Here is a 12,349-nt window from a genome sequence, read left to right as displayed (position 1 = left end):
GGGGGGGGGACACCTCCAGGAAGAGTTCTTTCCCTGGATATGTGAACATATAAGGATTAAGAGACAAATTTTCAATTAGCTTCTATTTTTGTGTCTGTCAGCATATTGTGCAGCTTCAGGCAGGTGCAAACAAGCACTTTTTTGCACACATCTCTAGTGGTTGTGAGCACCTTTATACCCAGCTGGCAAAGAAAGATAGGTATTTTCCCAGGGAAGCAGGGCAATTGACTGTTCAGTGGAGGTACTAGCAAGGCTGTACAAAAGACCTGCTGAAGACACAGCATTTTGCAATTCTTTTATACACAGGTAAGCATAGCACTTCTAAAAATACATAGTACCAGGCCTCCAGATTGCTATGGATGAGGAGAGGTATCTGGCTTCTGGCTTTAAATTTAGGTACAAAAAACGCATATGTGAATAAGTAAAGGAGTCAGTGAGGATAATCAGTGATGTGAAAGATGCACGAAGAAATAAGCTAAGGAATTTGTTTCTTGTTTACACAAAGTCCATTGTATTTTGGTCTACCAGTGAAAGAGGGCTTAAAGTAGAAGTAAATCATCTTCATATTCTCTTCAAGGTCTGTTTGTGCAGCTAGAAAGATGTGGCCTTAAAATAAATTAATGTGCTTCTACATTTCTTGATTTTGAAAGGTTTAGGCTTTACTTGTAAAAGGAATCCATCAGTGCAGCACCTTCTAGCCTGGGAAGAGCCAAGTAAGACTCAAGTAAATCCAAAATTAAGACAGATGGTGTGCTGCCTTGTGGTCAGTCACTCTAATTCAATAGGGCTGTGTACAGATCTCTATGCCAGTGTATTTTCTTAGAGGTCATAGCTTTTGTGCCTCCTACTTTTTTTAAGCTAGGGACTAAAATACTGAAATCAATGTGCAGTTTGTTCATTAGGCTGCAGTTTAGGCAAGCATTTTAGCCTATCCATTGTGCATGACAGACAGGCAAAAACGTGACTTTGCAGTTAAACACAATTGTAAATGTTTTTGATGACTCAGGACCCAGCTTACGGGTTAATAAATTGAATTTTTGATTCAGCAGATTTATTTATGTATTTTTATTATTATTGTGGTAAATGGAATCATGGACAGTGACATTTGCAAACACAGAGTAAAATGCACTGCTGCACACAGCAGCTATACAGCAGCCTCAGGCCAACTCCTGTGTGTGCCATTTTCTCTTGCTGCAGCACTTGTTAAAACTTTTCGGTGCTGTGTTGAGGGAGAGTTGCATATTTCTCTTAACCGACCCTAAATTGAATCTTAAAGGTTTTTAATTGAATCCATTTTCATGTTTTCACATAATTATGCAATCATAATCTTGAAAAGCACATGGCATGTGATCRTTTTCTGCCTAATAAGAAACATAAATGTTGTTTTCAGGGGGGTTGTGCCTGTGTGTGTTGTTTTAATGTGGAACATTGCAGCTTTAAATCTTTATTTTATGTAGTGACATGAACCCACATTTAGGGCCCCCCCCCAAATATTTATGTTTTATAAAAATTCCGAGCTTGATGTCGTGCAAATTTTCTTTAATGTTTTATATCATTTGGGGTGTTGTTTATATAAGTGCCATGTTGTAATTCTCTCCTATTTCTTCCCCCGCTCGTGTCCCTCTACAGGCTAAGCACTTCCGTCTGTATACACAGGAGGTGTTGGAACTGGGTCACAATGTCTCCTTTCTTCTCCTGCTCCCCGCCTCAGACGACGTCTGCACTGCCCCAGGACAGAATAATCCTTACACCCCACACTCAGGATTTCTTAACCTCCCTCTTCAGATGTTTGAACTCGGTATAGTAGCTTGCTTCACCTAGAAATATTAACCCAGTCTCCTTATAATAAAATCACAAAGTTGTATCTGTTTTCCCCCTTGTCCCAGTGGAGAGTCAATAAATCACATGATGGCTTTGGCAACAACACTACCTATAACTGTGTACAAGTTATAGAGGGAGCAGAGCAGTTAAAGCATATACTGTAGCAATCGTTATTGAAATGCAAAGCATAGAGAAAAGCCCACAGTTATCCAGTATATGTCTAAGTTTATTTGGAAGATGATGCTCTTTAAAAAACAGAACCAAAAATTATACACATGATAACAAGGTTAGAGCTGTGAAAGCAGATTCAAACACCCCTTTAAATTGTCACAAGGATAATTAGCAGTTTTGTAGAGGAGAATTTTTGCAGTTCCTGATTACAGATAGTCCTACTCAAGGTCCAGCACGCTCACAACTTTGTGAAAGGTCTGAGTGCAGTTTCCCAGGTCCGGGTCATCTCTTTCAATTTCTGAAAAAAATTCAGGAGACTCAATCCTATTGTTGTGATGCAGGAAAAGTCTGTTACAGTGAGAAAGGCTAAAACACTGGACTGAGACTTGAATGCACTTCTTTAGGGAGCACATCCTGCGCTGGAGCAGATTCAGCTCTCCTGTTCCACTGCATTGCTGCCTAGGTAGGAATTCCCAAAAGGAGGGTTTTCCAGCTGTTTATCATAAGGCAGAAGAGATGATGCTTTAGCTCCAAGGTTCTTTACTCCTCATTTCTTCCTGTTGGGTCCACAGAGCAAAGAAAAGCTCCATATAAAAGCAGCACACAAAGTCTTCATAGTTCATTTTAGAAAGAACCTGATAAGTGAGGGGACTTCTGAGCCTTACACATTAATCTCTGCTGTTTCCTTCTGGCCTGCCCAACTGGGTATCTTACTTCTTTCCTCTGCCTTGGAGGAGAGGAGGAGATAGGAGCCAGAACCAATGGAGCCACTACACAGGCAGCCACTATAGTGTAGGTCTCCAGTGCAGCTGGGTCCTCAGTGATGTCTCTCTCAAGTGTTTATGTGACACCATTACCACCACCATCCTGTTTCCTATATATCATTGCAAAGTGCCGTCAGAGTCACTGATGTAGGAGAACGATGACTGGATGATAATGGAGGGCCTCACTAAGGCTGTGTTTCTGCAGTCACAGTAGATCTGTGACCTGCCATCATTCAGCAGCACAAATTTGATTTGGATCAGGCAGGAACATACAATTGTGTTTATGTCACATCAGCCAGAGCACATAAAGTGGTGCCTATGACAGCTTCAGGTTTTTATGCTAGTTAAATTAAGAGAGGTAGAGACAATGCGTGAGCTGGTGTATAGTCTGCCAGGGTAAAGTTACCCCTTCAAAAGAAAACTAAGATAACTGAACTAGCAGAGTTAGTTCAGTGCTTTGGGTCACATGTCTGTGGCACTTAATGTGACTGTAGTGCCCTAAAGCCAGGTTTACTATCTTCTTGACCTGCAACCTCAAGGTCTACAGTTAGATTCTGTGCATTAAGCATATTATTTCTCCCTAGGAGAGGTGATTGCTGCATTCACTGTGCAAATTAATGCATGAAGTGTATCATCTCTGGTGAAAGTCATCTCTGCACTAGAGGTCTTGCAGACTATTTAGCTCTCATTATGTGGCACACGGGCCCTGGGCAGGAGTCATTCTCTTCTCTGGGACACAGTTTGCATTGAGCTGATAAAGCAGTAGGCACTGAATTGGGATGATGTGGTGCAGATAAACATTCAACAGGGTAGTTTCTAAAATAGCATCCTGGGCCCAGACCTCTCTATTTAGCAGTGTTGCTGCAGTGGGAAAGCAGTTCATGGAGGAAAGAACAGTAAGGAAGGCTGAATTTTAAGTTTTGACTTTTTTTTAAGTAAGCAATCATCTGACCAAATGCAGGTGACATTTTCTGTATGACTTATTATATATGTATCCCTGACGTTCTATAAAATGGTTGTGATTCACATCTCAAATATTAGAAGCTTCCATTCCCCATTAGCTGGTGGCTACCAACTATATAATTGCATAACCACAAAAGACTATGTTGAAGTAACATTTGTTAAAGTAACATTAAAGGGTCTGACTTAAAACCACAAAGGCTAGAAACTTCAGCACTGAAGCTGAAACCGCGGCTGTAATTCACTCAAGAGTCCACCACATATGGCATATATACTGTAAGACCACACACTATTCAGACTCGATCCCTGCAATATCTAGGCATCATTGGGAAGCCAGAAGGTAGAATTCTTTCTTTCACTCCCTTTTGTGGGATTTCTGTGTTCAGATTGGGCCTTTATTGTTATGCTAATAATGTTTCTGTGGTTGGATTTCTTACTTTTGGTATCATTTATTTGCAAAGGAGAAACAGATAGGATATGTATTTTTATTTATGTTTTAAGATTTATCATAAGAACAATTTATGCAATTTACACTTGAAACACCCTGAAAAATATCATCCCACAATCCAGCAGTATTAAGCCAGCTGCCATTCACTGCTGTAACGAGATTGTGCTGTATGCTTGAATTTATTGAAGTGCCAATGAATGTGGGAGTATTTCTGAAAAGCTGTTCTCCCTCAGCAGGTTTTGGTATGTCTGTACTGCAGTTTGTAGGGATGATTGGCAAGCTTTGCGTGAGCAAATGCAGGTTCTGGAAGAACACAGCTTTGAGAGGCTAGCTAAAGTCGCGTTTGGGAAGCTCCGTGACACCATAGCTGTTCTGCCTCGGCTGTCTGCACTAGCTCTTTTAGTGGTAGCTCAGATAGCTCTGTGCTACCCTGAAAAATTACATGAGGCAAGAGGTCAGTTCGGACTYTCCTCTGTTTGCCCTTCTGCATAAGAGGTCAGGGGACAGTGTGTGATTACTGACACCTACAAAGTTTTAATTGTTTCACCCAAATTGTGACATCCCAGAAATGCTTTTACTGCTGAGTCACTTGCATTTGAGTTACTGATTTTAAGTTAGTCTAGCCCAAGAGAAAGTTATCATCCTCCAGAATGATACTTTCTTTCTGAAACACTCAATTAAAATAAAAGATGGGTTCCATTTTCCAGTCATATCACTACTTGCCTGATAAAAGAAATTACCCCTTCCTGAAAACCTTTCCTCTTTTATATTCTTAGACTGTCACTGTTACAAGAACCCTGCTATTGCACAATGAACTATAAAAGCCTTAATATCAGCCTTTCTGATTAAAGCTGTCAAAGGCAAAATAGCCTCTGGAGTTGCATACTAAGGACCTGATTATCCCCTCACTTAGATATAAACTAGAAATGATTTGTTTGAAACCAGGGAAGTTACAGAGTAAACCAGTGTAAATGAGAGAAGAATTAGAGCCTGTATTATTTATTTCTAGCTTAAAGTAACCTATCCAGAGTGTTAGTAATTATATTGAATAAAATTTGTGTTCTGAAAGCTAAGGATTTCATATTTCATGACCAGAATATAACAGTGTTTCCTTTGCATTTTGTCTTTTCACAGTTCATTTTTGCTGTTACAAGGAAAAATTTATAAGCCTGTATTGCCGCCTTTCTGCTGTCATAGAGCTGGACTCTCTGAAAACCCAGCAGTCCCTAAGGGAAGCAATTTCAGACAGTGAAGTCGCTGCAGCCAAACAAAGACACCAGCAAGTTATAGACTACATACAGGTAATAGTCTGTTTTTGACTACTCCAAGGAGATTTTAAGGTGGCTTTCTTAAAAATTGCATAGGGCTGTAATTTGAAATCTAAATGGAGAATTATTCACAGACATCATAAAAAGAGCAGTTGTATCAGAAGTGCAATTCTGTTTTTATGAAACTCAAAACCCAGAACATGATTTCCTTAGTTGTTGCTTTTATACAAGGATTTTTATGGGTAAAATCAAATGACAGTTATACTAGACTGTTATAAAGAAATGTGTCAGTCTGCTTGTAAAACTGCCTCCCATCTATGTGAGGGAAGCTAATGGCCATTCWTTTGGGTAATAGTTTTTCTCCATCTTAGTGGATTAAAGATTTTTTCACCCTGATAATATGTCAATTAAAAAAGTAAATGAAAATTCAGTCATGGAGGCGATTTTCATTAACAGTATCACAGTGAACAGTGCAGTTTTGTGTTAAAGATAGCAGGCTAGCCCTTAGAGAGTTGGTAGGTAATGAAGAAATACTGTTTCACTCCCCTGATGCAGTAGGACCACAAATGTTATCACACTTGTCTAATTTGCTTTTCCTCTGTCTCTCACACTAATCTTCCGGTACTGTTCCCAGACCAAGACTTAACCTGCTCATCTCAGGGATCTTTGAACTACACCCCGTTGTGCAGTGCAGCAAGGCCTGTACTTTTGCAAACCATTTCGGTGATTGATTATTTATTGATAAAACTGATGGCCTTTGCATAGTGTATTGATGGATATGGTTGACCTGTCTTTCTACAAGTGAGGCGCAGATCAGTTTACAGATCTACATTGTTAATACTCAAGCGACCTTCTCTTGGAATAGGGGCCAGGACAAGCATGTATCCCATTAATGGCTTTTGTGACCCTCCATATTTATGAACCAGATGATAATATTTCTGTTCCTCTTTGCTCTAAATTTAGATCCCTTTAGCCTTGTCCACACTGGAGCTGTTGGAAACTTGCATGGGGCCAGAGGGGAATGTTCCACTGTGTTTCCACCTTTCAACCATCTTCTCCCTCCTCATCTTCCCATTCTCACACCCAGAAAAGCTAGTTGTTCCCAGTGTATAGGAGCATTTGGGAAAATGTTACCCTTCACATCAAAAATAAATATATGTTTTATTAATACACATACACTGCATAGGCAGTTCTGTGTTCCTCTTCTCCAAAGTGTTCAGGTCACCTATGTATGCTGGGAAAATATAGGAGAGTATTTTAAACTTCAGTGTTTTGTGCTGAATTATTGTGACAGTGTATTAGCCTTGTCAGGTTTCCTCTCAAATGAAAACCAGCTGTATTCTACCTATTGGCAAAAATATCTCAGCCCACCACATACCGCAATCTTCAGTGGTGACCACAAAACCGCAAGAGCATTTGTGTGATCCTAGATCTAAGACAGTGTTGAAGTCACTACACAAACCAAACATTGTAAAGAGTAAAGGAGTCTATATAAATGCAGCTCTGAAAAGGAGTCAGAGGGCAACTGAAAAGTAAAGATTAAAAAAACCCCAGCAGATAAGGTACTCAGCGTCTTTACCAGAATTTTAGAGAGCAAGACAAGAAACCTACAGACACTGGAGCTAAAATCTCAGTTAAGCTATAATTTATATAGCGTAATGCTTCAAATGTTCCTAAATTGTATAAGAACCACAGTTCATTAAAAATGACTGGCCCATTATCCCAGGAGACACTGTAGAATGACACCAGGGAGAAAAGCAATAGGTTTTGCATTTTAATAAATTGCACGCAGTTGTTTGGGGTTGGGGGAGGATTACAGAAAGGAAATACAAAGTCTCCAAAACCAAATAGTTGAGGAGTTTGCTAACTAGTCAACCCAATGCATTTTCTTCATGGGGCTACAAAGTCTGGAAATAAAGTAGGATTAGAAATGAATCCCTGAACCCTTGGCTATTCTAATTGGTGCAGATTCTTAGCCCAAATTAACTCAATGGCAAGGCTTGCACTGACTTCTCTGGAGCCTGGATTTCACCTTTACATAAATATGGCCTTACTAGGTCAAGCTAGAGATTCATCTAGCCAGCTATACTATCTCCAGCTGGGCCCAGCAAGAATTACCCTGGCTAAGTTTCTGGCATCTACAGTATCCTTTGACAGTAAGTTCCACAGCTGGATTATGCATTTCTTGAAAAAGTATCTCCAGCTAAGAGAATGTGCTAGTGAACCGGTCTTAGAATGTATCAATATACAGTCTCCTTTTCATTGATCCCTCTGCTATATCCCCATTTGATAACACTCACTGTGCCAAGTACCACATACTTTTGCCTATCCTTTTACTGACCCCCTTCTTTCCCTTTACATTCTTGCAGAATGTGGCTTGTGTAGCTGAGAAATAGTTTCTCTTAAACACTGCAATATTAATGTGAAGGCTCAGTCGTGCTTTAAATGCAGTAGCTTCTGCAGGAAGCAAAACTCAAGGGAAGTTCTAGAAAGGATACTGCAACAGAAGAATATTGTGCTCCCTGCTACATCCCATTCACTGGTTGCGGTAACATTTACTCAGTCATCAAAGACCTTGAATTGCTTGAAGACCTTAAAAGTGTTCCATTATCAAAAGACTCTCAAGATCCACATTAAACAGCATCTTTCCTCTCTGCCTAGATCCTTAAAGCCATATCCTGCTATTGATTTGGGCACCTGTCTCTTGTTGCCATCAACAGGCATGATTTAGAATTGCCCCAGGGTAGATTAGTACTAACGAAATGCATGCAGACCAAAAATGATGATAAGGGAGAAAACCTGGAGGTGATGTTTATCCTCCAGTCAAAGAACAATTTTCATTTTTCTATCAATGTCAGAGTTCAGGCCTGGATTCATCCCTCCTATTAATAAGAACCTCTATGGGTTAGGGAGAATTAATAGAATTAATATAGTCCAGAATTAATTGTAGTTTTTTACCACTTTTTTTCCCTCCAAAGCAAATCGATGAGATCTGGCGGGAAATGAGGTGGATCACAGAAGCACTGCAGTATGCAAGATACAAGCAGCCAGCCCCTGGCCTACCCATAAAGAAGCTTGTCAATCTTTCAGAAGAACGGACTCAAAAGAAAATCAGTTCAACATCGTCACATCTAGATTGTCTTCCTTCACCTCCCCCCTCACCTGAGACAAGAAGCCAGAGGAAAAAAGCTGTGAGTGGTAAGAGAGATTTTGTTTATCAAAGAAAATCTTTGAACTCACTTTTAATTAAAACAATTCTTGAACTTCATTTTATAAAAGGAGTGGGTTTTTTTCCCATGCCTGCCAAGGTATTTTACCAATCATTTTACCAATCATTAGCTACTCTAATATTTAGCTAATCTCTCTTCCTGAGAACCCTCTACAATCCTTACAATCATTTTTTGCTTTCCACTACTCAGAACACTTGCTTATCATCAGCCAACTTTGTTGCCTTGCTATTCCAGATTATTTAATGAATAGGCTGGATAGGACAGGTCCTACTACTAATTCTTCCATGACCTCCAGAATTAGTAAAATCCATCCATAGTGAAAGCTGACTATTACTCCATTTGTTTTCTGCACCAACGATTTGTTATTAATCTGTGGAAGGAGCTTTCCTTTCATCTCAGTTACAGCTTCATTTCTTAAGAACATTTGGTGAAGAATCTTGTCAAAAGCTCTTCAGAAATCCAAATGTGCCTATGTATTACATTGTCCACATGTTCAAAGAGTTTTACTAGATTGGTGATGAGTTACTGAACAAAAGCTATTGGCCCTTTCTTACTGTGCATGTGTCTTTTTCTTTGAATGGCTAACATTTTGCCCAGGATGGAAGTCATACTTTTCCACAGTCACCATTTGTCACCTTCTGTTTCTCTAGTACTACAGACATTTTCTTTCCATCCATTGACTGTTCCTTTGCTTTGAAGTAATTCTTTCTTATGCTCCTCTTCCTTTGTTTTGATGGAAGRAATTTTAGTGTCGATAGTCCAGTTTGATTTAACAGTCATTTTTACATACCTCAGAGTCCTCAGTGGTTTAGATAGGCCCTTTAAAACACAAAATTACACAAATAAGTACCCTCTTCATTGGCCATTACTGCTTCTCCGAACAGCTGCAAAATTAAAGTAATGAAAGAAATTAATCACATCAAATAAAGAGGAAGTAAATGAAACAGTAACACGTAATTTGCTAACTGAGGAAGGACTTTGGRGAAAAATGTAAAACATCATTCTGCTGGTCTATCTTTAAGCAATAAGTAAATGAAATGGTAGAAACAAAAGCAGCAGATGCTGCATTAAACAACTGCCATGACCGTTTTGGTAATGATAATTTGTTTTTCAAAGTGGCATTTTTTTACAGTTAAGAACAACACATAAATCTACTCTGATTAGATTAGATTAAAAGAAACCCAAAGACTATGGTGTCACACGCTTTGATTTGCTCCTTTACACAGTGGTGTTCTCTCTCAGCACCTCTCCCTGAGCTAAATTTTTCCCTGTATTACATACCATGAATGCAGAATAATCCTCTGTGCCTTAGCTCTGGCACCATGTAACCTAGAGCATTATCTTGCCCTGCATGGGCTTGATTCATTATTGCCCTGCTATATGGTAATTTACACTAGGTCAAAGTGAATAGCTGGCACTGCATAAAATGTAGGGTTTTTCTCCCTTGGATCTAATGTACACTATCCAGGGCAGCAGTGGAGCATCAGTCCATTCCAGTCATATATGACACTATTTAATATGTTATTGACCCTTCTGTATCCAAAGGACAACAGTGATTTCAGTGCCAACACAAATTTTGATTATCAAGTTCACATTTGAATTAAGCGTGTCAGTTTTGAATTTGAACATACATAATGCATCTGGTGGGGAGTTTTTGCTTATCCACCTCCATGCCTTGCCTCAGCCCTCTTCCACACACATACAGTTGCAACCTATTCACAGTTACAGAGGTGTGAGTCTGGAGTAACCTGGCTGACATCTTTAATGAAAGGAGAATCTGGATTAGAGCTTCTCTGCCTCCCAAATCCCTACCTTTATAAAATTTGGTGAAAACAAGATAAAAGAAAACAGATCCTTTCAAAACTTAATCCCAATTCAAGTTCAGATTCTTCCCTGTGCTTTCCTTTCAATACATGAATCCTTTTGGGTTTTCCTAATTCTTACCACCACCTCTCTAGTACATCTGCAAATCCTTCCTGATTACTGTCTTTGCTGCTGTCTCCTAGGCTTATGGAAATTTTCACAGAAAAAATGCACATGTATTTTCAGAATTGTGGATATGATTCTAAGTCAAGAAAAAATATATAAATGGCATTTAAGCAATTCCTCTAATGAGCTTGTCTTGTTAGTAGTAATCGGTTCTCTTTTCAGATTCCCAGCCCTGCTCAGATGAAGAAGGCTGCTCTGAAGTATTCCTTCCAACTGACAGTGACTATGATTCCAGTGATGCTTTAAGTCCCAAAGAATTAGACTTGATATATTCTTCCTCAAATGACATATCCCAGCAGGCAGTCAGTGGCCTAGGCGGCAGTGCACCTGATGTTCTCCAAGTCCATGACATGAAGCCTTGCCTAACATTGAAAGAAGGCCTGAAAGAATGTAGTGCCTTTGATACGAATGCTGAATATTGCACAGAGTACATGAGCAATCTAACAATGTCAGGGTTTACATCAAAAGGCATCGACAAGTCCTCTAGCTCCAGGCAGCCATTGAGCTTTTTGGGTAAAAAAAAGCTAGGGAAACATCAGCATTACAACTACTTCAGCCGTCATCATCGTTGGCTACGTGTGCACAGTGAGACACAGTCTGGCTCTCTGTCTGAAGGCGTGTATACTCAGCATCTCATGAGATCTACAGATTTATCTCAAGAACCTACCTCCACTGAGCAGATAAAGATTCCTGCCAATGGGTCTCGGAGCACTTTCTTACCTCATGCATCCAGCCTTCCAGAAGATGGGAAAGGCAAGTATGAGGAATCAAGGCAGCATGTCCATAGGATACACGTTGAGCCTTATAAAACAACATTACTGGGTGAAGAAGGCAAGTCCTTGGCAATGAGCGCACAGTCTGTAGAACATAAGGGTGTGCACAATGCTATGCAACAGAAAATGGGTCCAGATGACCAGTCAGGTTCTTCTGTCTCAGAAGTATTCAGCAGCACACTTTAACCCCAGACTTCTGCATCTCTTCCCACTGCTCCACAACGAGATAGTGAGCATTATGCATATAGGGACGTATTTTCAAAACCATATTTAAAAATCCAGATCCTCCAATGGCAACTCTTGCTACTCAAAAGAGTCCTAATCTTTTGACTTCTTCACCACCAGATTTCTGGTCTTACAGGAGTATCCGTCATGATGCAAGCATTATTATTTGCATCTGCAGTTTTGCAGGTAGGGTCACGACATTCACCATGTAACAGAACACTCTCTGGCTGCAAATCTGGTAATCAGGTTTTGCAATTCTCTTAATTCCTACGTATCTCCGAGCATGCAGAATTTTAAGCACAAGTGGTTCTGCCTGCCAGTTAGCAGAAACTGTAACATCCTTGGTGTCGTCATGTTAGGACTGTGTCCTAAACTTCTATTAACCTGTTTTCCTCCATTTCCTATGACTTTTTCTACTTCTCAGCCTGCTTCTTGAATAGATTTAGTTTGCATACAGTTAAACTACTAACTGGTCTAGTAACACAGTTATCCCAGAGTTTTTAGCCATTTAGAGAACTGAAAATTATCTGACAATTATTATCACTGAAGGTTTTGCTTCAGGAGCTTAGATTTCAAATGAGATAAGTAGCAAGTTATTTTAAAAGCCTAGAAGGCAGGGAGTGAACCTTTAAGGTCAAGAGCAGAAAGAATGAGGCCAAGCTCTGAATGAATAATATGCAGGGTCTAAATGAGACTGAAG

At 39.8% G+C, this 12,349-nt stretch overlaps 1 protein-coding gene across 1 annotated transcript in view; it reads left to right on the top strand.

Moving 5' to 3' along the window:
• Window positions 1-11,610, top strand: part of ANKFN1 (ankyrin repeat and fibronectin type III domain containing 1) — a 66,360-nt gene extending 54,750 nt beyond the window's left edge. Inside the window, exons 14-17 of the mRNA XM_026067579.1 lie at window positions 1,630-1,798; window positions 5,299-5,465; window positions 8,411-8,630; window positions 10,814-11,610. Of these exons, the coding sequence (XP_025923364.1) occupies window positions 1,630-1,798; window positions 5,299-5,465; window positions 8,411-8,630; window positions 10,814-11,610 (1,353 nt within the window). The remainder of the gene's footprint in view (window positions 1-1,629; window positions 1,799-5,298; window positions 5,466-8,410; window positions 8,631-10,813) is intronic.
• Window positions 11,611-12,349: the final 739 nt, after the last annotated feature.

Source organism: Apteryx rowi, unplaced genomic scaffold, assembly GCF_003343035.1.
Source record: "Apteryx rowi isolate R43461 unplaced genomic scaffold, aptRow1 scaffold_26, whole genome shotgun sequence".
In the NCBI taxonomy this organism is placed as follows: Eukaryota; Metazoa; Chordata; class Aves; order Apterygiformes; family Apterygidae; genus Apteryx; species Apteryx rowi.
The sequence above is the reverse complement of the archived record's forward strand: the minus strand, read 5'-3'. Positions and strand labels throughout refer to the sequence as shown.